Genomic DNA, 23236 nt, shown 5'->3' on the forward strand with positions numbered 1-23236 from the left:
TTTCAATCCATATTTCCTCATTCTCATAAACGATTGTCGAAGGTGGTCTAAATGAACCACCCCTGAGGAGGACTTAACCACGATGTCATCAATGTACACCTGCATAAATGTGCCTACGAAATCATGGAACATTGAATTCATTGCCCTTTGATATGTCGCTTCAGCATTTTTGAATCCAAAAGGCATCACCACCCATTCGTAGGTTCATAATGCCCCAGAACATCTAAAGGCTGTTTTAGAAATATTTTCCTTAGCAATAAAAATTTGATTGTAACCAGAATAACCATCCAAAAGGCTTAAATACTCATGACCTGCAGCTGAATCGACCAACATTTCTGCCACGAGCATTGGGTATTCATCTTTTGGAGTCGCCTTGCTTAAATCCCTAATGTCTATACAAACTCTAAGTGTCCCGTTCTTTTTAATTACAGGGACTATGTTAACTAACCAATCGACATACATGGCTGTTCTGATGAATTTTCTTTTTAGCAGGCGCTCAATTTCAATCTTTATTTTTTACAACACTTTTGGGGAGAACCTCCATGGCATCTGTTTGACTGGTCATTTTCTTGCTTTTATAGGTAGCCTCATCTCAACCATATCCCGACTCAAACCAGGCATCTCATTGTAGTCCATGGAAAACAATCTCTGAACTGTTTGAGCAGCTTGATTACTTGCCTCTTCATCCCATTTTCGACTTTGGTGTTGATGTATGTAATTCTTTTTGCTTTTCCATATCACATAAGTCGACTTCTTCCAAAGGGTATTGTGCTTTCATGCTTTGAATGCTCTCTCTTGGGTCCTTTTCAAACCCCAAAGGCTCATCATTATAGACGCAATCAAGCCTCCGACTTTCTGAAGCTAGTGATCAGCCAATTTATTATGTTATTGGCTTCTAGATCCATGTTTAACCTGTTTTCGACTAAATAAGCCAAAATTCTTGCCAGAGCTTTCGAGTCAGGCATCGTCATTATTGCTTTCAGCATCCCACCCAGTGGGTGGTACCCCCTCCTCATCAGCTGGATGTTTGTCCAACTTTTCCTGGTCCCAAGTAAAACCATGTGTAGGGTGAAGGGTCAAAATACTCTTTCCATCTGCATGTGGTTAAAAAACTTCATGTTCTGGATAGCATGGAGGTATTGTCGCCAATGCCTTGTCGAAATTCCTCTTATTTACCACCTTTACATCAACTGTGAAATATCCATGATCAGCTTCTATATCCTCGAAAATTCCATCCTCACACCAGATTGATACGCTTTGATGCAGTGTCGATGGTACAACCCCTAGTTTGCTTTGGATTGAATCACCATAAATAGTGTCGGCCTCACAGTCGAGTCAGCTGATAAAATTACTTGAATTACCCCCAAGATATGTGTCATACCATAATTTTTGACCCCCCTGAGATGTCACATCTCCATTTATTTCATCAACTCAAGACAAATACCCAAAGCAGTCACTTATTCACCAAGTACTCAGACTCGGGTTTTCAAAGGATCAATCAGTGAGAAAATGATTTTCAACACAATCATAGGACTCAGGGTGGTTCATCCATCCACCTATGATGTTCAAACATCAGGCATCAGGACTCAGACTTGCTCAGGTCACCAAATTAGAGTTTTAAGCCTATTAGGGATTGAAATCAGGGCCCACATTTGGGAAATCCTAAAAAGCTCCAGGACATTATTCAAAGGGGCTAATCATCTTTAAATTATCCCTATGTCAATATCCAATGGGTATTGTACTTCAATTCAGGAGCCCAATTCCGGAGCCACAGTCATTAATTTCATCTGGCCCACAATTAGGGTTTTTTGACCTAATTCACCTGGACAGTTGACTTTCAATCAGGACATGGTTCCACAACTCAAACCATGACTCAAGATCCTCTAATAACTCAATATGATCCACTCATATCATTCACTTGATGAGGATAGCTTGATTCACCTGAAATCTCCAGAATTACAATTCACCTAGAAAAGTCAACTGTACAACATCACCTTTGACTTTTTGGATTTTTGGTCAACCATGAACTTTTGAAGATTAAAATCATCAATATATGATTATTAAAGTCATTTGACCAAAAAAATCAATCAAGAATCAAAAAGTCAAAGTTTGACTTTTCATACTTAGAAATTTTTTCTAAGTGTTTCAAGGTTTTTTCAAAACTTTGGAAGAGAATATCTCAAAATTTCAAGTACAAACTGAAAGAAACTTCCAAAATCAAAGTTGTAGATTTTGGTCCAATGAACAACTTTGTCACACATAATTTTTTTGCAAAAGATCAACCATTAAAGAGATATGAAGCTTCAAAGTTGCTGCATAATGCAAAAATGGTGGAAACCCTAGTTTTTTTCCCAACTTCAGGGCCAGTTTTCACAAGTTTCCCAAGTGATTCTGAAGAAACACCAAACTTATGAATTGAAGTATATACCAAGGAATTTCCAAATTGTGCTCAACCATCTCCAAATTCATTTTGAGCAGAAAGTTATGCATGTTCAAAGTTGGGCATTTGAAGTTGTTTCAAGCCATGACCAATTTTTTGCATCTTACCAATTTTTTTGCAAATGCTCCTACTAAATGGTTCTCCATGACACCTAATACATCAATAGAGATGCCATGTATTCATTTTCATCATTGCATAAGGATTGAAGAATATTCCCAAAAAACAAAGACATGTGATTATGTAATGATTACATTTGGGAATTTATGGCAAATGAGTGAATCACCAAAGGAATCTCTTACCAACCAATTAGAGCTCACTTCTACAACATAATTGTCCCCTAAGATCATACAAGATGGATGGCTAGTGAGTTGATCAAGTGGAATCAAAATTTTCATCATTGCATTTTGGATATTCTTTGAATTTCTTCATGACAAAGAAACCAAAATGACTTCACTAAGCAAGCTCACTCCCTCAACTACTCTGAGCTCTTTTCCTATAAATAGAAGTGCATACCTCAGTATTAATCACACCAAAGCAACTACAATTCTTGCTTTCTCCTTCTATCCCCCATGCTTATGGTTTTCAAAAGTTCTTTACCAAGAAGAATTGAATTCTTCAAACCAGAGCTCTTCTTTTGAAAGTAAGCCTTCTAACATCTCAAGGAGGTTTATTAGAAGTGATCCAAGAACCTAGAACACTTCTGGAAGTGGAGCAACACCATAGCCACTTTCAATTTAGAGCCTAAGTAGTCGGAGGTCTGTAGAACAATTTAGAAGGTGTCAATCGAGTCTAAGCACATCAACATGTTCCTGAGGGTGTAGTGAAGCTATCCAGATGGTCGCAACTCATTTGTAAGTCCAGAATCACCATCCTCCATGTTCACTTGGAGCTCAAGCAAGAGGGGTCGAGCAGAGCAATTCTGAAGGATTCAAGGTGAAGTAAGCATCCATCTAACATCCCTGAAGTACAAGGAAGCTTTTGCAATCATTCATCCACTTCTGGGAATCCTCCACCATAGCCGTAAAGCTTCAGTTTCAAGGGTACTTTTTCAAACTCTAACCCTCTAATTCTTGAATCTATTTCATCAAAGCTCGATACAGGTTCATTCAGTGTCATCAGAGGATCAAAATCCCTCTATCATCTTTCATTTATTCATCAACATCATCATTTAATTTCATTTTCAATTTTTAGGGTTCTTCACGTATTTTAGAAAATTCAGTAGTTGTAGTTAATATAAATTTTTGTTAGTTACATATCTGGAATCGTGAGTGAATTTGGAACAAGTTTGATGTTTATATCTTGGCCATTGGTTGAGAAATGAGGGACATGCGTTTTTCAGAATTGAGGGATGAGAGGTTGAAGATGATGATGGCCTTGGCGCCATTTTCAAATTTCTCAGGGGTGAAGTTTGTTATATTTTGAATGGTGCCCGTGTTATTTACGAATTCATCGTAGTGTCCTAGTGGTTACAACGCGCGTCCAAAGTCTTGCCATGCCCAAGGTCTGGGGTTCGATCCCCCCTCAGACCTTTTATTTAAAATATCTTCCAAACCTTTTTCAATTCATTTCCAAAGCTATTTTATCCTCAAATATAGCCAAATGAAAGCATTCCCTTGATGCGCTGGGGATGTAGCCCAATTGGCTTGATTTGTGCCGGCTCCCCCCCTGGGGGGAGATGGTTCAAACCATGCTACCAACAAAATCAAACCGTTATGCTATTTTTCTTTATTTTTTTCACAACTTCACTCAATCATTTCACCTATCAAAATTAATCATTTTCACTTGATTTTTCACACACTTTTCATTTAAGATATCTATTTTATGAATATCCAAAAAAATCACAAAAATATTATTTATTTGATATATTTTTATTAGGTATAAAATGGCATATTTTTTTAAGTATTTTTAAAAATACTTTAAATATAGTTTTCATTTGATTTTCAAAACCTAATCTCTTGTAAATATTTTTGTGATAAAACCCTAATCCATTAGGTCTTGATTAGGTATAGACTTTGTCCTTACCTTAATTAAGTTGACTGTTGTCAATTTTTAAACTGTTTTCAATCCTTGATTAAACAGACGATCAAGGTTTTCAAACAACAAAACCTAGCATCCTTCAGCAAAATCATTCAACTGTTCTTCATAAACAGTAAATCAGTTTCAATGGGCCTCCTTGAGTATAAGTCCCAACTCTTCTTCTCATCTCATCATTCATCTCTTCAACTGTATTTCATAAACAGTAAATCATTTTCAAACCCTTTTTGTAAAATACAACTTTTCCAAATAAAAACTCCTCATCTGTTTTCAAAACTTTCTTCTCGGTATTGAAGGGCATTATTCTCGGTGAAACTCTTCATATACCTATGTGACCTAGTGTCCATCTTCACTTCTTTTGTTTTCAATCAAACTTTCAATCTGTTTTCAAAACAATTTCACATGGGCCTCTCCTTGAGTCTAAGTTCCAACCCCTTTTTGTACATACATCTTTCAAAGGCCTCCTCTTCATCCAGGTTAGGCTTTACAGCTTTCAATTTATTTTGTTCAACCTCAAGATAAATTATTCCCAGTGAAACATCTTGAAAAAAGCCTTAGAACAAAAATAGGGCACATCCACCCAAGAGGAATTATTCCCGGTGAAACCTCTTACCCATTTGCTTAGAGCCAAAATAAGTTCAAAGCCAACATAGCTTTCTCTTGTGCTATAACAAGGACCCTCGATGGCCCTCGATTAGCCTCCTCTTGGGCTTATAATACAAGGACCCACGGGCTTCTTAAAAGCATGTTCACAACTTTCTCTTGAGCTTGCATACAAGGATCCATCAGGTTTCTTATAAACATAGGAACATGTCTTTAGTCACCTTTTAGCCTACCCTAGTGAGATTCTTCTATTCTTCAAACCAGACTCCAAACAAGCCAAGAATGTCTCAATCTTAGTATTGAGTTCACCTTTTGGAATGAGAGACATGGATAGTCTCTGTCACCCATATCTTCAATCTAAGTCTTCTTCTTAGTAGAGTCAAGATTCCACATCTGGAATTTCCTCAGCAAGGTCATCCTTAATCTTGGGCTTTAAACAAGAAGTATAAGTCAAAATCCCCTGGAAAGGGTTAGCCTCCATCATTCACACCTTCATAAGTAAAAAATTCCCTTGAAAGGGTTAGCCTTAATCAATCAACCCTCAATAGAACAAATTCCCCAGTAGGGTCAACCTTCAACTATGGACTTTCTGTCATTAATCCCTGCTTAATAAAAGCAAATTCCCCAGTAGGGTCAACATTCATCAATCTCTACACAACAAAGTAATCCTCAGTAAAGTTAGCCACAACCTTCAGCTTTTTACAAGGCAGATAAACATCCTTTCCTGTGTCAAAAGATTCATAACCTTTGAGTCTTTTCCCCACTAAGTTAGCCACAACTTTGGGCTTTGTACAAGGCAGAAAGTAATGTCTCCCTAGCTAGAGTTAGCCACAATTCTAGGCTTTGTGCAGAACACCAAATAAATCTTTCAGTCAAATAAAACAAAACACTCATCAGCTAAAGTCAGCCATAATTCTAGGCTTCATACAGAACACAAATTTCTTCAGTCAAAGTCAATCCCAATGGAGTCATCTCCCAGGGTCAATCAAAACTCTTTTAAGCCTCAAGCTTGGGCCTTGTATAAGCCAGTCAAAAATCTAAATCTTTCTTACAGAGGTGAGACATGATTCATCTCTATGAATAGATTTTTTAATTGTTATACCACATTCAAACATAACAAACATCATTTTCATAAAAACATTTCCCATTTAGATTGATATAAGACTGTCTGCTTTGTCGACTTCACGTCCAGACTGCCGTCTTCCTCTAAATGGTTGAAATCTTTTACTTTATATAAGATGATACTGGCACACTTGCACACACACAAGTAAGGTCCCTCTCTTATCATAAAGTAAACTTTTCATTGTTCTTTCATAATAAGAATATACAGGCATACTTGCACACACACAAGTAAGGTCCCTCTCTTATCATGAAAGAACCCTCATTTTCATTCACTTTCAAAATGTTTATGGTAAAACAATTAAAATATCTCTTCGTTAAGATGACGACTCGTCTCTTTTCTGCAAACAGATATTTAATTCAAACTTCAACCTTGAGTTCAAACAAGGCACCCAAAATCAATTCATTTCCCTAATTAGTTCCTCGAACTACAAAAATCTCTGACTTCCATTAGGGATATGTAGGCATGAGATTCACAAGGAATCTCAGCGACGCCCCCATCAACAAAGACTTTATTTATTGGAAATCCATCTACGTTCGCCCTTATGAACAAGGGCTTCTGCTGATACATCATGCCTGGGATTGGTTTCTCGAACACAACTTGCTGCTCTTCTACCACGCCATTCCCCATTACATAGTAGCATAAAGGCTTTTGGTCATTAGCCTCCTCAGTTATTCCCTCGTCTTCTGCTTCTGACATCTTAGAGATACAATCGTATTCCGTGGGCAAAACTGACACAATATTGCAACAAATGATCAAATCATCTTCTGAACTATCATCAATGTTGTCAGGGACCATTTCATCATCCAAATCATCAACATAGTCTTTCCTTCCTGTCGACACTAGAATATTCTTAGGTGTTGGCATTTCCAATCTCTCTTTTGCTTGCCCATGTGTGGCACATTCTTCTCTGCTTCACCTTTTGGTACAGTTTCGTGGGTTGCCTCTTTGGAAACTTTTTTGTTACTCTAAAACCTCCTCCACTGTGTTGGTGTCATAGGGTTTTTCCCTTTATATGTTAGGGGAACATGGTACTTGGAGGATGTATTTCCAGCCTCCCTCGCTAGAGTCGAACTTGACCCTTTTTCCAGCACTCGCCATTTCTGGCTTGACCCTGATTTTTTTCCACTCTCTTCCATCTTTGTGTTGCCCTCCTTGCGTATGGAGGAAACCCACTTGTCTTGGGGTGCATTCATTGGTGGTACAAAGGTCCTCTGATAGGGGAACTTGGCCTTACCCTGAGGTTTATGGACTTTGTAAGCTGCCCTTGAATGGTCGAACACCACCTTAGGACCCTTCCCTTGAAGGTGTCCCTCTTTCATCTCTCCCTTCCCGAGGGTTTCAATTTTCTTTGCAACCTTATCATCATAGACCATATTACAATTAAGGCATAAAATGGTCCTTAAGTTGCTCACTTTACATCTGTTCAGAAAATCGACCAATTCTTCCTCAGGCTTAGGGAATACTTCCTTTAGCAATTCTGCCACCATTTCCTCAGACAGTTCTACATCTTTCACTTTGCACTCCATTTTTTTCTTACCCTCTTTGTGATATTCGAGATCCTCAATAATCCCAACCATCATGAGTTCCAATGGTTTTAGAAGCACATAACATTGTCCTTGAAACTTTTAGCAGTCTCAATTTCTAGCATATCTTTCTACTTTGTTGCATCAACCTGTTCGTCATTGAGACCCTCAGTAGCCTCATGTGTTAGTGCAGCCATCTATTCGACCACTGCGCCTAATTCGCCGTTGAGATCATCAGTAATCTCCAACATGAAAACTTCATCCGGTTCGATAAAGTTGGAATCAACAACATCCAAAGGATCAGTGTCAATTTTCATAGAAGCTTTTGGCTTCTCTCCAAATTGCAGCCTTCCATCCTTCAACGCTTTCTGCACCAAATCCACAAAAAGAATGCATTAAGAAGTATTATGACCCAAAAAATTATGATATTTGCAAAAACCTATCTTCTATTTTTATTCTAATGGTAGATTTTTGAGGCCTGGGGGCACTACAATTTGTCCATCTAAAACTAAAACATCAAATATTTCATCACATTTAGTAATATCAAATGTGTATGTTTAAGTAGAAAATCTATCATTCTTTGGTTCATCAACGCTTTTCCCTTTCGACGATTTCAACACTTTGCACATGTATGGAGGCCCAAGTTTCAACTCAGCTACATTGACCTCACCTGCATCTATGCAATCGTCTATCCCTTCTGGGGAATATTTATCTGTGTCAACATAGGAAATTTTTTCTCTCTTATGATTTTTTGATGCCCTTATTTTCTCTGTTTTTAAACGTTCGACCGGTCGAACCCTATCAGCCTATTAGGCCATATCCCTAAGATATTGGGTATCTAGCATCTTTTTAATAGAATAATCTGTGTCATGTTCAAAAACTCTAGTAAAACAACTAGCTTTAAGTAACCTGAATCTGTTCAGATAATCATCTATAGATTCAAATGACTTTCTTTTAACCAAAGACAATTCCTTCAAACTAATTTTTGATTGACCCATGTAAAATTGTTTATGGAACACCCACTCTAATTTCTCCCAAGTTCTTATAGAATTTGGTGCTAGCATGGTGAACCACGTGAACGCATTTTTAGTTAACGAAATAGGGAAATACCTCATTTTTAAACCCTCATCGTTAGCAAAGTCGCTAGCTTTTGTTTCGTACCTGGTTACATGCTTAACCACCGACTCATTCATCTCACCTGCAAATTTAGTGAACTTAGGCACCTTACATCCCCTAGGGATCTCTGCCTGTAGAATATTATCAGGAAGAGGTGATGAATAGTTAGGCCTGTGTAAGCTAACATTGAGCCCACTACGTGCTAACACTTTTTCCACTACATCCGTAATGTTATTACGCCCTAACATGTTATTGGCGTTTCTAAGTACCCTATTTGCATCTTGATACCTTATAACTATTACTGGCCTAGGTTCACATTGTTCGACAAACTCATCCTCTTCATATGTAACTGGTTCCACTACCTGAGGTCCAGCAAGATGCTCTTGGTTTCCAGGAGGTATATTTACCTCTGGTCGATTAACGTTCGACCCTACCAGCCTATGGCGGGTTGGAACTGTCTGAACACTAAATTCTTCAAGCATTCTTCCTACCTGGTCAACCATAGGGGTAAAAATAACCCCGATCTTATGGTTAAATTGTTTACCAACTCTAGGTTACTTTCATCCATTTGCTGCCTTAATGCCATGACCGAAGTGGTATTCAAAGATGGTCTGGACTGGGGTAAATAACCGACTCCACCTAAACGACCTCCCAAACATATAGTCAATAAAAGCATCATAGCATAACTTCCTTGATGGCCTGTGGCCATAGCATTATCAGTATAAGTGGATGTATTTGACTGAAGTATAATAATCATGGTTTGAGGCATACCATATTGATATTGCCCAAGGGGCACCGAACCCACTTGGAAAAGTGTTCGTGTGGGATTAAACGGAGATCCCACATTTCCTATCGTGACCGGTGTTGACGAACTAGGAGAAGCAGTTGATCTCACAGGAGACAAAACTATGGCGCTTTGTGTTGTGGAGCTCATCGGTATGATATCCACATTCTGTGCAGTAACTTGCGTGTGTGACAAGTTAGAAGTGTTTGTATCCATACTCGAACATGACATTTTGGACAATTGTTTTACACTCCTCAAATTCATGCACACATAACTACTACCAAAGATACAAGAAAAACTGAAACAGAAATATAAATTGTTATAAAAACTTTTTGAAAACGACTTTAGCACTGTCCCATTGGGCGTGCCATTTTGTTTACCTTGGAAATTGATAAACTTCACTAGTCTCTTCTTAAAGGTTACTTGCGATATCAACCGGTGAATCTCAGAACATCGCTTGTATTTTCAAAGAGTTTTTGTGAGAGCTTAAGTGTTTGCTTTGTAAAAGAGGTGTTCGACACGGCGTCGACCATTCACGAAATTTAAATTGGAATTAGTTATTAATGATCAATTCATGATAAAATAAAAAGTTTGTGTAACCAATTTACTAAATTGGTTTTTAATCAAAACCAGATTGGAACCGGTTCTAAACCGCATTAGAACCATTTCTCGTTTTTAAACTAGTTTTTATAAAATGCAGCTTGATTTTCAAACTATAATCAATAAAATGGTTTGGTTCTTAGATTTGGATAACCATGCATACCCCCTAGCAATACTAACGATAGTAGTTGTGTTATGAATTATGATATATGATCGATAAATCTACTTCTAATACATGCAGTTGCATAACATGTAAGCATAAGCAAGCAACAACAAAACAGACGGTGTCAACTAGAGTTTACTACTAATTGTATTCTCCTGCATTAATTTTGAGGGGTAACGAATATTGAATAACTGGACCACAAAATTGAATGACTAGACCATGTTGTGGTTGCTTGTCAGCAGAAGCTCAAGCAAACAACGACATACATGACTATCGCTTATAACTCATGGCATATTGGAGTATGGTCAAGGTTTTAAAACAGTTTATTATGACGAAAACGGCTGCGACAAAAGTATCAAAAAGTGTTGATAACAGTAATATTATTTACTGTTTTAAAAAGAATAAAAATAAAATTATAGTTAATTTATAATGTAATAATCATAATTAGCGTTAAAACACTTTATATGGACCAAAATCTTGAGTATGGTTGTTGAGGTGTTTGTTTTATGCGACTGACTATGTCTTCTTCGTGCTGTATGGCCTGCAAATTGCCACGGTTTCCATGTTTAGCTACTAAAAACAACTTTTTTTTCTTCAAACGGTCCCTTTCCAATCTCAAATCGCATTAATAGAACATATCAAATACGAATATTTTTAAAATGAGATAGGAGAGGAATAGATATTTACCAATGAATTATTCAAAAATTATTTATTAAAATATTAATGTTGATATTAATTTCTCTCTCTTAATTAATTTAATGGTAGATATTTGTTCCTCTCATCTCTCATTTTAAAAAGGATCCTACTTAATTTGTTTTGCCGACACTTTGCAAGCCTCGACATTTATCTTGTGTGATTATGCCACCTTATTATATCTAATTTGACGTATATCAATGATCAAATTAATGAGAAATACTAAGAGCACTCTCTCAAATACTTACTCTCTTATTGGTTGAAACATGTGTGGATCCTACCATTTTATTTGGAACCTATTTTCAAAGTGAGAGACTCATACATGTTTCAACCAATAAGAAAGTGAGTGTTTGAGAGAGTATTGAAAAAAGAGTGTTGTTAGCACTCCTCTAAATTAATATGAAAAAGAAACAATGATCGGTTACTTGGAATACAATTATGAAAGCTCTCTTTGTTCTTAAAGATGGATTTGAATTTAGATTATACGATGGGAATTCCTCTCTCTGGTTTTCCAATTGGCCTTGGATAGGGAAATTAGTGGAGCATGTTCTCTATTTGTATATCCACGGTCTGAAAATGAGATTGAATGATATTTACTTTGATGGGAATTGGAACTTTAATTCATTATATATTAATATTCCTCTAGTTATTTGTGACCGCCTAAAAGTGCCTTGCATTTGTTTCAATTCTCTAGTGCCTGATCAGTTAACTTGGAAAGGTAATTTAGACGGTATCTATACTGCTCAGGGTGGTTATAATTAGCTTAACAAAATTGAATTTGTTCAGAATACAATAGACAATAATTCTTGGAAGTGGGTGTGGCATATTTCTACTCATGAGAATGTGAGATTCTTTCTTTGGACGACTTTACATAAGTCCTTTCCTACGAGATCTACGTTATGTCATCATGGTATGCTCTAGAGAAATCTCTGTCCTAGATGCAATCAGGATGTTGAGAACTTTCTACATTGCTTGAGAGTCTTTGAATTCGTTACTCGCTTTTGGAAATCTATTGACTTCTTGGACCCATTATTCTTCCAAGGGGATAGTTTATATGATTGGATTAGACATGACATCGATGGTGACTCTATCTTTTTGGCTACATGCTAATGATTGTGGTGCACTAGGAATAAATTGTGTCTTGTGAATGAAGTGGTATCTTTCAATATTTTGAAACTCATCACTCTGAATCATGCTAATCTGTTAGCTAAATCTTTTCTCAAGCATAATATGTCTCATTCAATGAGAACAATCATGTTGAATGCACACAAAGGTAGTAATATGATTTTTAATGTTGATGGTAGTTGCCTCGGTATTCCCGACATCTCAGGTTTTGATGGATTGATTCAAAATGCTAATGGTGCTTGGATTCATGGTTTTGCTGATAATATTGGTTATTTCAATATCCTTCATGTAACACCCTTCTAAACCCCGCGGAATACAAAATAAATTCAGAGTAAAACATGTAAAAAGGATGCTACAACTCCTTAATAAATATTTAAAACCATTGTCATGCTTACCGAGGAACATAATTCAACATTATTCAACAAAACATGTTTAACACAGCGGAATAGAATTTCACAATTCGAATAATGTAAAACATCAGTTATCAGCACCAAAAATCACCGGCTCATAATCCAACCAAAATTATCCAAATAAATAAAACAAGAGTTTATTAAATAACTCTGAAACAAAGAACGTTCCCTAGTGTTACAAGACCAGTGTAGCAACCTGCCCTAAAAATTAAAGGTTTTAGAGTCGCCACCTATTCTACCAGGGCGAATAGGAAACCCTACGCAGTTAAGAGATCGGGGTAAGATATTATATTCAGGTCGAGGGAAGGTGTTAGGCACCCTCAACCCTTTCCTAAGGTTTGCATTTTAAGGTAAAGGTTTGTGGCTAAAATAAAGAAAGGTGACAGAAAGTTAATAGGGTTAAAGGGCAAAGTTTGAACCTGATTAGAGTTTTGAGGAAGGGGACTCGCCTTGTTGCCAAGTGCCTACATATCTCCTTAGGGAGAATCAGAGTCAACGTAGTTCGGGGGAGGGTTGTACGCCTTTAAGTTTGATATGCAATTGTTTGAAGGCTTTTTGAATTTCCTTATCGAAGTGATGATAATCTGTAGTTTGATATTTGTGGTTTTGAAAAGTGTTTTAAGGTTGGGCGTACAATCCTGATTTTTAATATGCACTACTAATTGCAATGATCAATAGGTTTGATCACCATAATTAATAGATTAGTGGGAGATTGTTACCAATTCTAATCGATAGATTCGATTATCACTAATAAAAAATAAATGTATTTTTTATAATCCTAATTATTTAATTTTCATCGTTATCCCTCGTAATCGATAGGTTCGATTATAAATAATAACGAATTTTTTTGAGGAAGATAGGCTAATCATCGCAACCAATAAGATCGTTGAAACCCTTTAGCCAAATAAAACTTATTTTTATTTTAATTAATCAAATATCCAAATAATCGATTATTACCCATCACGACCAATAGATTCAGTCGGAACGAATAACAAGTTTAATTTTAACATTTATAATATTTTAATTTAATAATAAAAAAATAGATTTATAAATATATAAATATTAAAAAGTTAATTAAATTAACATTTGAATAATTAAAATAAATAATAAAAGGTTTTGATTCAATATGGCTGCAATTAGGGTTTATGGTATGGGGACTAATCCTGGGACATTGGATCTGGAGGATTTGAGAATTTAATGGCCAGATCTGAGGGCTTATGGTGGTCTATCTGGTTGGCAGCGCATGGGATCAGGAAACTAAACGTTTTATTAAAAATAAAGTTGGAGGGGAGGCTCGAACCCATGACCTGTCCCTCACATACACGCTTCTTCACCACTCCAACTAAATCTGTTAGTTGTTTAATACATGCGCTTAACATATTATATATGAAATCAAGAAACATCATGGAAACGCGCGCGAATTTTTAAACTGGCGAACCAGATGAGGACACCTCATCATCTTCCCCACACATACCTGTAAAACTTTGTATATTTTGCTACGAATTCGTTTGTAGCAATTCAGCCCTGTAATCATAAAATCACTTACAAACCAAAGAAATTTGGCGCGACCATCCCAATTTCTTCGTCCAAAGTTCCTATACCCAGATACAATTCTAATTTTGTTTAATTTCACCCCTAACAGAAAGCCCTAAATTGAAACCTGAAAACCCTAACTCGGCCTCCAATGGCCGAATACGTTTTAAGCACTTAAATCTTAATCCAACCATACAGAAACGATCACAACATCCATATCAATCATAATATGCAAGCGAATCGCTATGAGAATGCGTGAATTATAACAATCGATTCAAAGTTCAGAGTGATGTACCTTGGCTTATTGGAGGTCGTTCTGGGGGTGCTGAGGCAGAGCATCGATCCAGATACCTTCAGGATGCTTCAAGGAATCTTTTGCAACCTTCCAATCTTCTTGCAATAGCCTGATTCTCCCAAACCGAACTTGAGTTTTGTATGAATTTTCTTATTCTTGACTATGCGCTTCTGACCAGAATTTTCAACCCCTACTTAATTGCTTTGTGTTGTATATTTATAGAGGAACAATTTAGGTCAACATAATAGTCCAAAGGCCCTTTGAATCAAATCTTGCAAAGTTTGAGAAATTTGATTTGAAACTTGAATAGAAACCTTCTAATTTTGTCCAATCTTGCATTAATCTTTTTTCAATCATTGTAGCACGAAATTATATTGCCAATTTGCCATAAATGTTGATTGGAGTTGATCAATATGTTTCCCTAAATCCAATCTTTGATTTTTCTTTCAATTATATCACTTTAAATCATTTTGTAAATGAAATAAAATTATATAAAATCAAATAAAATGTTATAATTCGTGACAAATGCTTTGGATAACTTGTGGATCAAGGTTAAGCCATAAAAGGTTAGGCCCATTTGCAAAAAATTCCAATTTGAACCTCTTTTATTTCACATTTTGCCTCCAAAATTGCCCAACTTTGACAAGGCATATCTCCCTCAATTTTCAAGATATAAAGGAGTTCTAAGAATTTTTAGAAACCTAAAGATGTCCTCTATAAGCCAATTTAGAACATATGTTTCATTTGGGGATTTTATCTTGATGATATGCCCTTTGACAAAAAACTGCTTTTGGTTGACTTTTGGAAAGGACCTATAATCTTTTGTACCATATCTCTCAAATGAAGTATTTCTGGCCTTGGCTTGTGAGAGACAAAGTTGTAGAGGATTCAATTTCCTTCAAAAGAGGCTTTGAGTGAGGAATTTCTGATACTCCATGTGAAAGTTATGGCCATTCAAAGTTGAGTTGACTTTTCCTTTAAAAAAACCCTAATTTGAACCTTTTGAATTTGTTCATTTATGAGTTTTTATTGATGAATCATGATCAACCCTTGATCAAATGATGGATATAACCTCCAATACTTGATGTTGACCAAAAGTCAGGAGTTTTGACTTTATTTTGACCATTGTTGACTTTTAGGTCTAACTAGTCGATTGTAGGTCATCTGAGTCATTGAATGAGCAAACCTTGGAATTGAACCTTGACTTTTGACATGGAAATGTCCTGAAGCATAATGAGTCATAGGAACTCCATTGGGGACCTTATTTTGTCCATTTCCTTAGGAGGGTACAAAACCCTATTTTAGGAGATCCTTGCTTAGGAGAGTGCCTTGATAAAACCCTTGAGTTTTGAATCAATTAATATATAATATCTTATATCCTTTTTCCAATTCGTCATATTAAAATTACAAGTTTTATGATATATTAAAATTTTTTAAAAAATGAATATTGAATTAGTTAACTATTACTTTACGCTTTCTCTTATCACCCACTAGAGTATAATCGTTCTTAAGATTTTCAACAAAACAAGACCAATAGCATAGCTACAAGCTACACTTTTTTTTGTTGAAATATTTCCATATAATTTTTAAGATAATAGTCAACAAAATTCTTTTTATTTTTAAATCCATCCATAAATCCAACAAATCGAACTATGTATCATTTAAATTTATATTATTATAAATAAGATACTACCTCCGTTTTTTATTATAAATCGTTTTAGACTTTTCACAGATAATAAGAAAAATAATAACTCTGGTATGAAAATAAGAAATTATGAAAGTTTTTATAAAATTGTATTTCATTTTTTTAGGGGAAAATAGTTTTCATTAAGAAAAAGAACCAGCAACTGGTACAAGAGTAGAGGCCTCCATAGATGGATAGTCTCCAATCCAGTTCCTAGACCCAACAACATACGCAAATCTAGCCAAGTTATGAGCTTGCACATTACATCATTTACTATTAAACAACAGAGAAGAGAAATTAAAACTATTTAGAAAAGATCTAATATCTAAAACAACAGGCTCCAAGACAGCAAACTTTCGAATGGAATTGATACAATCTATAACCACCTTAGCATCTGACTTAACCACTATACTTTCCAGCTGCAAACCTGTAGCCAAGTACAGACCCAACGAATTGCAATTGCCTCTCCCACCGCAACCTCGATTGTGACATCTTCTCTTTTGTAGGCAGCAATTGAGATTGATTGATGTTGATCTTTAATGATGCATCCCATAGTCAAGAAGCCATCTTCAGAAATGTTAGCATCAACGTAAATGAAATGGACATCATTTTTAGTCGAATCTGAAGTGACGTTCTCCCTATCTTCCACACCTCTTGCAGAATTCCATTTGTTGAACTCCACTACACTATCCACAACTTCCTCCGTGAACTTCACCGGCGACGAGTCCTTCGATTGGTACAGTTTGAGATTTCTACCCAGCCAGATTTTATAACCTACAGTACAGATTAATTGTGAAATAAAGACATCTCCACAAGAGAGTATACTCAGGAGCCAATCATTGAAATCAAGAGCAGCCGGAATTCTATAACTCAGGATAGAGGAGAAAAGAGCAGTCTTCGCAAACTCACAGTCCATAAAAAGGTGTCGAACATTCTCAACATCCTTATTGCACAGAGAATATAAGGGGTCTAACCTGATGCCTTTTTTCATCAAATTGTCCTTTGTAGGCAAAATATTCTTTGCATCTCTCCACAGAAAATTTCTTACTCTGGTATTGACTGGAGCTTTCCAAATGTGCTTCCAGAGTTTCTTGCAGGGTGGACTAGAAGGGCCAGGAGACTTTGAACCTTTAACCTGCATGCAAAGGTGGTAAGAAGATCTAACAGAAAATTCTCCAATTTTTTCAAAGTGCCAAATCATTTTATCTCGCAATGAACCTCTAGACAGAGGGATACTAACAATATGACATGTTTCATCGTGATCAAAGGCTTGGAAGATTAAGTCTCTTTTCCAGGTTCTCAAGTCTTCATCGATGAGGTCCATTACCCTGCAATCATCACCAAGAATTCTTCGTTGGGATTTGACTTGGAAGCCATTATTGGATGGCAGCCACCTGTCCTAAAAAAATTTGACCTGATGCCCATCACATATTCTCCACCTCGGGCCATTGTGAATAAGATCCTATGCGCTTAGAATACTTGTCCAAGCAAAACTTGGGGCATATCCATTGCAGCTTTTATCCATTGAGGTCCTTGGGAAGTATATTCCTTTCAAAACCCTACAAACTAGAGAGCCCTCACAATTCATCAACCTCTAGTACTGCTTCCCTAGAAGACTCTTGTTAAATTCACTGATACCGCGAAAGCCCATACCTCCACTACCTTTTGATCTTGACAGTTTTTCCCAGCTCATCCAATGAACTTTCCTCTCCCCATTTTTGGACCCCCACCAAAACTTTGCCAACATCGCTTCAATCTCTTTGCAAAGAGCTTCTGACATTTTGTAACAACTCATCACATATGTTGGAATCGCAAGGGCTACTGCTTTTATTAGGACTTCTTTCCCAGTTCTAGACAAGAATTGTTCCTTCCACCCCTTAATTTTCTTCCAAACTCTCTCTACGACAAGTGAAAAAACCTCCTTTTTTGATCTTCCAAAGATCACAAGAAAGCCACGATATCTAGAGTGATTCGCAACAGACTGTACCCCCATCCTTGCATGGATCATAGCTCTATCCTCTTCACGCACGTTTTAACTCAAAAATACCTCTGACTTGTCGAGATTAACCACTTGTCCTGATGAAAGTTGATAATATTTAAGGGTTGTCATAATTCTATCTGCTTCTTGACATGTAGCCCTTGAGAACAAAAGGCTGTCATCTGCAAAAAAGAGATGTGTGATCACCGGGGCCTGTCTCACAACTTGAATTCCCTGAATCCTCTTTTCCAAAGCTTCCTTATTAAGCAAACCTGAAAGAACATCGGCACAAATAATAAATAAATACGGAGAGAGCGGGTCTCCTTGACGAAGACCCCTCTTAGGAGTGAAACCCCTGCTTGGCTGACCATTGATAAGGATTTTGTAAGACACCGTTGAAATACATCTCTTAATCAAATTAACCAAGTTTCCTGGAAAACCCATCAAATAGAGAACCTCCACCACAAATGGCCACTCCAACCTATCATAAGCCTTTGACTTATCTAGCTTTAAAGCCATCACTCCCCTCTTTCCCGTCTTCTTCTTCTTCTTGAGCCAATGAAAGCACTCCATAGCCACCAAGGCATTATCTGTAATTAACCTCCCACTTACAAAGCCACTTTGTTCATCATCCACTATTTCCGAAATAAACTTCTTGATGCGGTTTGCAATCGTCTTCGAGACAATCTTCATCACCATATTGCACAAACTAATGGGCCTGAAGTCCTTCGGAGTAGCAGGGTTTTTGAACTTGGGAATGAGAACAATATGGGTACTATTAATATCACCAGGATCCTTGTTATTATTGAGAATGTCCTGTACCAATTGGCTTACCTCTTAACCAACTATGTTCCAGTACTTCAGAAAGAATAGCGCAGATAGACCGTCCGGACCAGGCGCTTTGAGGGGACTCATCTGGAAAAGAGCTTCCTTGAATTTAATGGCAGTAAAACTTTCCTCACACCACCTAAAGTGTTCATCATAAATTTTTCCTCGCACCACTGAACAGACTTCAGCTATGTTTTCAGGTATTGAGGAAGTGAACAAATCCGAAAAATAACTAACCAACAGCGTTTCCATATTTTCTTCACCTCTCCACCAAAAACTAGTATCATCTTTAAGTTTGAAATTCTTGACTCAGACACGCGATGTCGTACAGGATGTCACGACATTACTATCTGAATGCTTTTAAACAAATGAACAGAAAGTAAACTGAATATCAACACAAGAAAGTTGTTAACCCAGTTCGGTGCAATCACACCTACATCTGGGGGCTACCAAGCCAGGGAGGAAGTCCACTATAAGTAATATTAATTCAAGGTAATACAGATCAAGATTACTCCTTTCACTTAATATCTTTCCAATGCAACTTCAATCTAAAACTTCTTAGATCAGAGATCCTACTCACTCCCCCTCAATCACAGCAGTGATGACAAACGCTCTACTAATAACAGAAGAAGACACACTTCAAAGACACAATTGATCTTGCTTAAAAGCTTTGATCAAGTACAATAGTACTCTTGCTTAAAAGCTTCGAGTACTTCTTACAACTCAAACCAAAACACCTAGACCAAGACAATCATCATGATGATTGTTTGGCTTACAAGAAAGCTAGAACGCAAAACTTAAAAACAAAGAACTCTCAAAGCTTCTCAATCCAAAAACCCTAACGTGATCAGCAGCTTCTTCGTAGAATATATAGCCTTCATAAAACACAGCAGCTGGGCCTTGGATCCAAATTAGTTTTAACCCTAATAAAACTAATTTCCATAAATCAAGGAACTAAAAATAATAACCATCAAAGACGTCCTTGAATCAGATCAGAATCCAACATTACCAAATAAAGCGCATAGGATCTTATCAGATCACATAACCATAAATAGTAATAGAAAAGAACGTAACAGTTGCGAATGTCATGACATCGGCCTTGACATCAGGTAAAGGCCTGCATAAGAAAAACTTCACAACAGTAGAAAGCATGTCATGACACCAGATTTGACAAGATAGAAACACAATGAGTTTTACCAAAAATTACAGCCAATCAACAACATCTACAAACTCCCCCTTTGGCAAATTTTTGGCTAAAACACTAATAGATGTAACCAAATAGATATCAGAGCATACACAGCAGCCAACAACAGAAAAATAAATTCTGTAAGCAAACAACAGCATCTTGATTAATCACCAGAAAACCAGAAAACATCTACTTAATCAACTGTTACAGAAACCACTTGTCATTGTCAGGGAGAACCAGGGAACACCCAAAATAAAGAAAACAACAAAAAAACAACCATGTCCATCAGCCAACAAGAAAAACCAAAAGACCACCAAAACAACAAAACAACCACCATTAACAACAAAACAACCACCATTACTCCCCCTTTTTAGCCACAAAAGGAGCCAAAACACAATCAAAATCAGAGCTAATCATCAGACCCATCACTGTCTTCATCACTAGAGCCACCAGGATTGTCATCACTTGAGCTACTAGTCTCTGCAGCAGCATCACTACTCCCACTTTCAGCACCCTCAGCTTCAGCATCCTCAGCCTCTTCCTCAGCCTCTTCCTCAGCACCTTTGTCTTCATCCATATTGTCACCATCCCTCTCACCAGCAAGGTCATCATCTGTAGACTGCTCAAGACTTTGGATGAGCTTTTCAAGTTTTAGCTTCCTGTTGTCCAACTCTTGACAAGTCTCTTTCAGCTCAGCAATAAGAAGGGCTTTGTTCACAGACTTGCTGGGTTGTGATGTCCCAGCAGATGTCATGTCATCAGACCTCTGAAGCAGCTTGTAGTGAAAAGACAAAGCACTCTCCCTCTTACATACAGAATCTTTACTTTTCAGAATTCCAGGGTGTTTCTTGAGGATTATCCCACATATCAGAGATGGGAAAGCAATGGGAAGCTTGGTAGCAGAGGTACCAACATGCCTCATAGTTTGATCAAATATGTAAGTCCCATAGTCAAATTTTGTCTTGGTTCCCACAGCATATATGAATCTTCCTAGGCCAACAGCAATGGTAGAAGTGTGATTGGTAGGCACCCAGTTAGCAGCACCAATCTTGTGCAGCAATGCATACCTGACATTAAGAGAACTAGCAGACAGTTTGCTCTTTATGGGCCACTTCTTAACCTTACCACCAGTGATTACCTTGCACACCTCATTATCAGTCACTTCAAGCTCAGGTTGAGCCTCAGCATCTCTACCTAGATATAGGTTGATAACAGCAGGGGAAAAATCTATACACTTTCTTCTAACATACACCTTATGAAAATCATCAGTTCTTCCATCACAACAATCTTGAGACAAATTCACAATAAATTCCTTCACAAGCATTTCATAACACTTTGAAAAATGAGTAACAGTTTTAATCAAACCTGCAGACTTGATGAGCTTCATGACCTCTTGACATTCCTGAGCATCATTAGCTAATTCTCTTTCTAGAGCCAGCCTTCTTTGATAAACAAACTTCCACTGGATAGCATTTGAAGCATAGTGCAAGTAAATGTTGTCCAAAGGAACATCACGAACCTTTGTGGAGGATTTTGTGACAGCAATCTTCTTCTTTGATGGAATGTCAGGGACATCACTTAAGACATCATCTTCAGGGGCAGAAACACTTCTTTCCTTCCTCTTCTTCACTGCAGTCTTGCTCCCAGTGGTTGAAGGTTCAGCAGGGACCTTCTTGATCTTCTTTATAGTGACCTTCTTTTGAGGAGTAACTTGAGGAGTAGCTTGAGGTTTGGAAAAATCTTGATCACAAACCTGTTTTCCCTTACGAGTCTTGACTCTATGAGAGATGCTAGAGATGAGCTCATCATCAGCAATGTCAATAGAATCATCCAGATCATCCAGATTCACCACATCATGCACAGTAGGGCCTTCATTAAGGGTTTCTTTAGAAGGAGCAACAGGAACCTTTTCAGCTTTCTCAGGTTCAAGAATCTCAGCATCTTTAGTACCAGATGTTTCAACATTGATAGCTTCAGATGTCTCAACATCTTTGGCACCAGGGGTCTTCTCATCATTGTTGTCAACAGATGTCTCAACATCACCCTGATCTTTGCTAGCATCATCTTGACCATCTTGATCATCTTTGCTGTTCTCAGAGGCAGGAATTTGGGCTAGAGGAACAGATATTCCATCAACCTGGTGCCCTTCATTCAAGATTCTTGTGACAATACCTGCGATCGCATTGTGAACATAAGCAGAGCCCTCTCTACCTTGAACAGAAAAAGTTTCTGGAACAGATTCACCAGTTGATTTTCTTGCATGCATCTTTCTTGGTGGATTACGAACAGGATCGGTAGCAGGAACAGAGTTCAATGGCACAACATTCAACACAACATCTTGATCACTCACCACATTGGGTGCCCTAGATCCTGATGCTGTTTCAGAGGAAGGAGACGATTTCTTTGAGGGAGAACTCTGAGACATGATGAGAGAAAATAGAATGCTGGGTAAAGGTTTGTGAATGCAGAGACACAGAGAGGTAGCGTGAGTGTTGAGGATAGGTTTTGGGGGAATGGAAACCGTTTGGGCAAATTGTAAAAGGGGGGGAAAATACACTTTAATGTGTAATGATAGCAAATATTTGGAGAGAGAAATAATGTTGGCCCCACACCCAATTAATTGCTATAATCCTTCACAAAGACAAATGCCTAGTTTACTTCTTAGATTTTCAAATTGATTTGCATCCAAGGCTTTTGTGAAAATGTCAGCCAGTTGAAGATTTGTAGCAACATGTTCCAAGGCAATTATTTTATCCTCATAAAGATCTCTAATGTAGTGGTGTCTAATATCAATGTGCTTGGTCCTGCTGTGCTGAATGGGATTCTTTGAAATGTTAATGGCACTTAAGTTGTCACAATATAATGTCATGACATCTTGTGTGACATTGTATTCTGTTAACATTTGTTTCATCCAAACAAGCTGAGAGCAACTACTTCCTGCTGCAATGTATTCTGCCTCTACAGTGGATAAAGACACACAATTTTGTTTCTTGCTGAACCATGAAATAAGATTATTCCCCAAGAAGAAACATCCTCCTGAAGTACTTTTTCTGTCATCAGCACTTCCAGCCCAATCTGCATCACAATATCCAGTGAGAATAGGTTCACACCCATGAGA

General features: G+C 37.3%; 2 protein-coding genes across 2 annotated transcripts; both read right to left on the reverse strand.

Annotated features, from left to right (window-relative positions):
* Positions 1–17720: 17720 nt before the first annotated feature.
* LOC131642753 (uncharacterized mitochondrial protein AtMg00310-like) lies at positions 17721–18119 on the reverse strand. The gene has a single exon (XM_058912969.1). The coding sequence runs from the start codon at positions 18117–18119 to the stop codon at positions 17721–17723; it is 399 nt and encodes a 132-aa protein (XP_058768952.1).
* Positions 18120–20527: 2408 nt separating this feature from the next.
* LOC131642754 (uncharacterized) lies at positions 20528–22543 on the reverse strand. The gene is made up of 3 exons (XM_058912970.1): positions 22402–22543; positions 21692–22329; positions 20528–21574 (listed from the first exon to the last, which is right to left on the reverse strand). The coding sequence occupies exons 1-3, from the start codon at positions 22541–22543 to the stop codon at positions 20528–20530; spliced, it is 1827 nt and encodes a 608-aa protein (XP_058768953.1).
* Positions 22544–23236: the final 693 nt, after the last annotated feature.

Source organism: Vicia villosa, unplaced genomic scaffold, assembly GCF_029867415.1.
Source record: "Vicia villosa cultivar HV-30 ecotype Madison, WI unplaced genomic scaffold, Vvil1.0 ctg.005758F_1_1, whole genome shotgun sequence".
Taxonomy (NCBI): Eukaryota; Viridiplantae; Streptophyta; class Magnoliopsida; order Fabales; family Fabaceae; genus Vicia; species Vicia villosa.

Coding starts and splice junctions, on each gene's coding strand:
- LOC131642754 (XM_058912970.1), bottom strand. CDS start 22,543: ATGTCTCAGAGTTCTCCCTCAAAGAAATCGTCTCCTTCCTCTGAAACA. Junction 22,330..22,401: donor TCCTGCTACCGATCCTGTTC/GTAATCCACCAA, acceptor TTTCTGTTCAAG/GTAGAGAGGGCTCTGCTTAT. Junction 21,575..21,691: donor AAGATGATGTCTTAAGTGAT/GTCCCTGACATT, acceptor ATCCAGTGGAAG/TTTGTTTATCAAAGAAGGCT.
- LOC131642753 (XM_058912969.1), bottom strand. CDS start 18,119: ATGGGGGTACAGTCTGTTGCGAATCACTCTAGATATCGTGGCTTTCTT.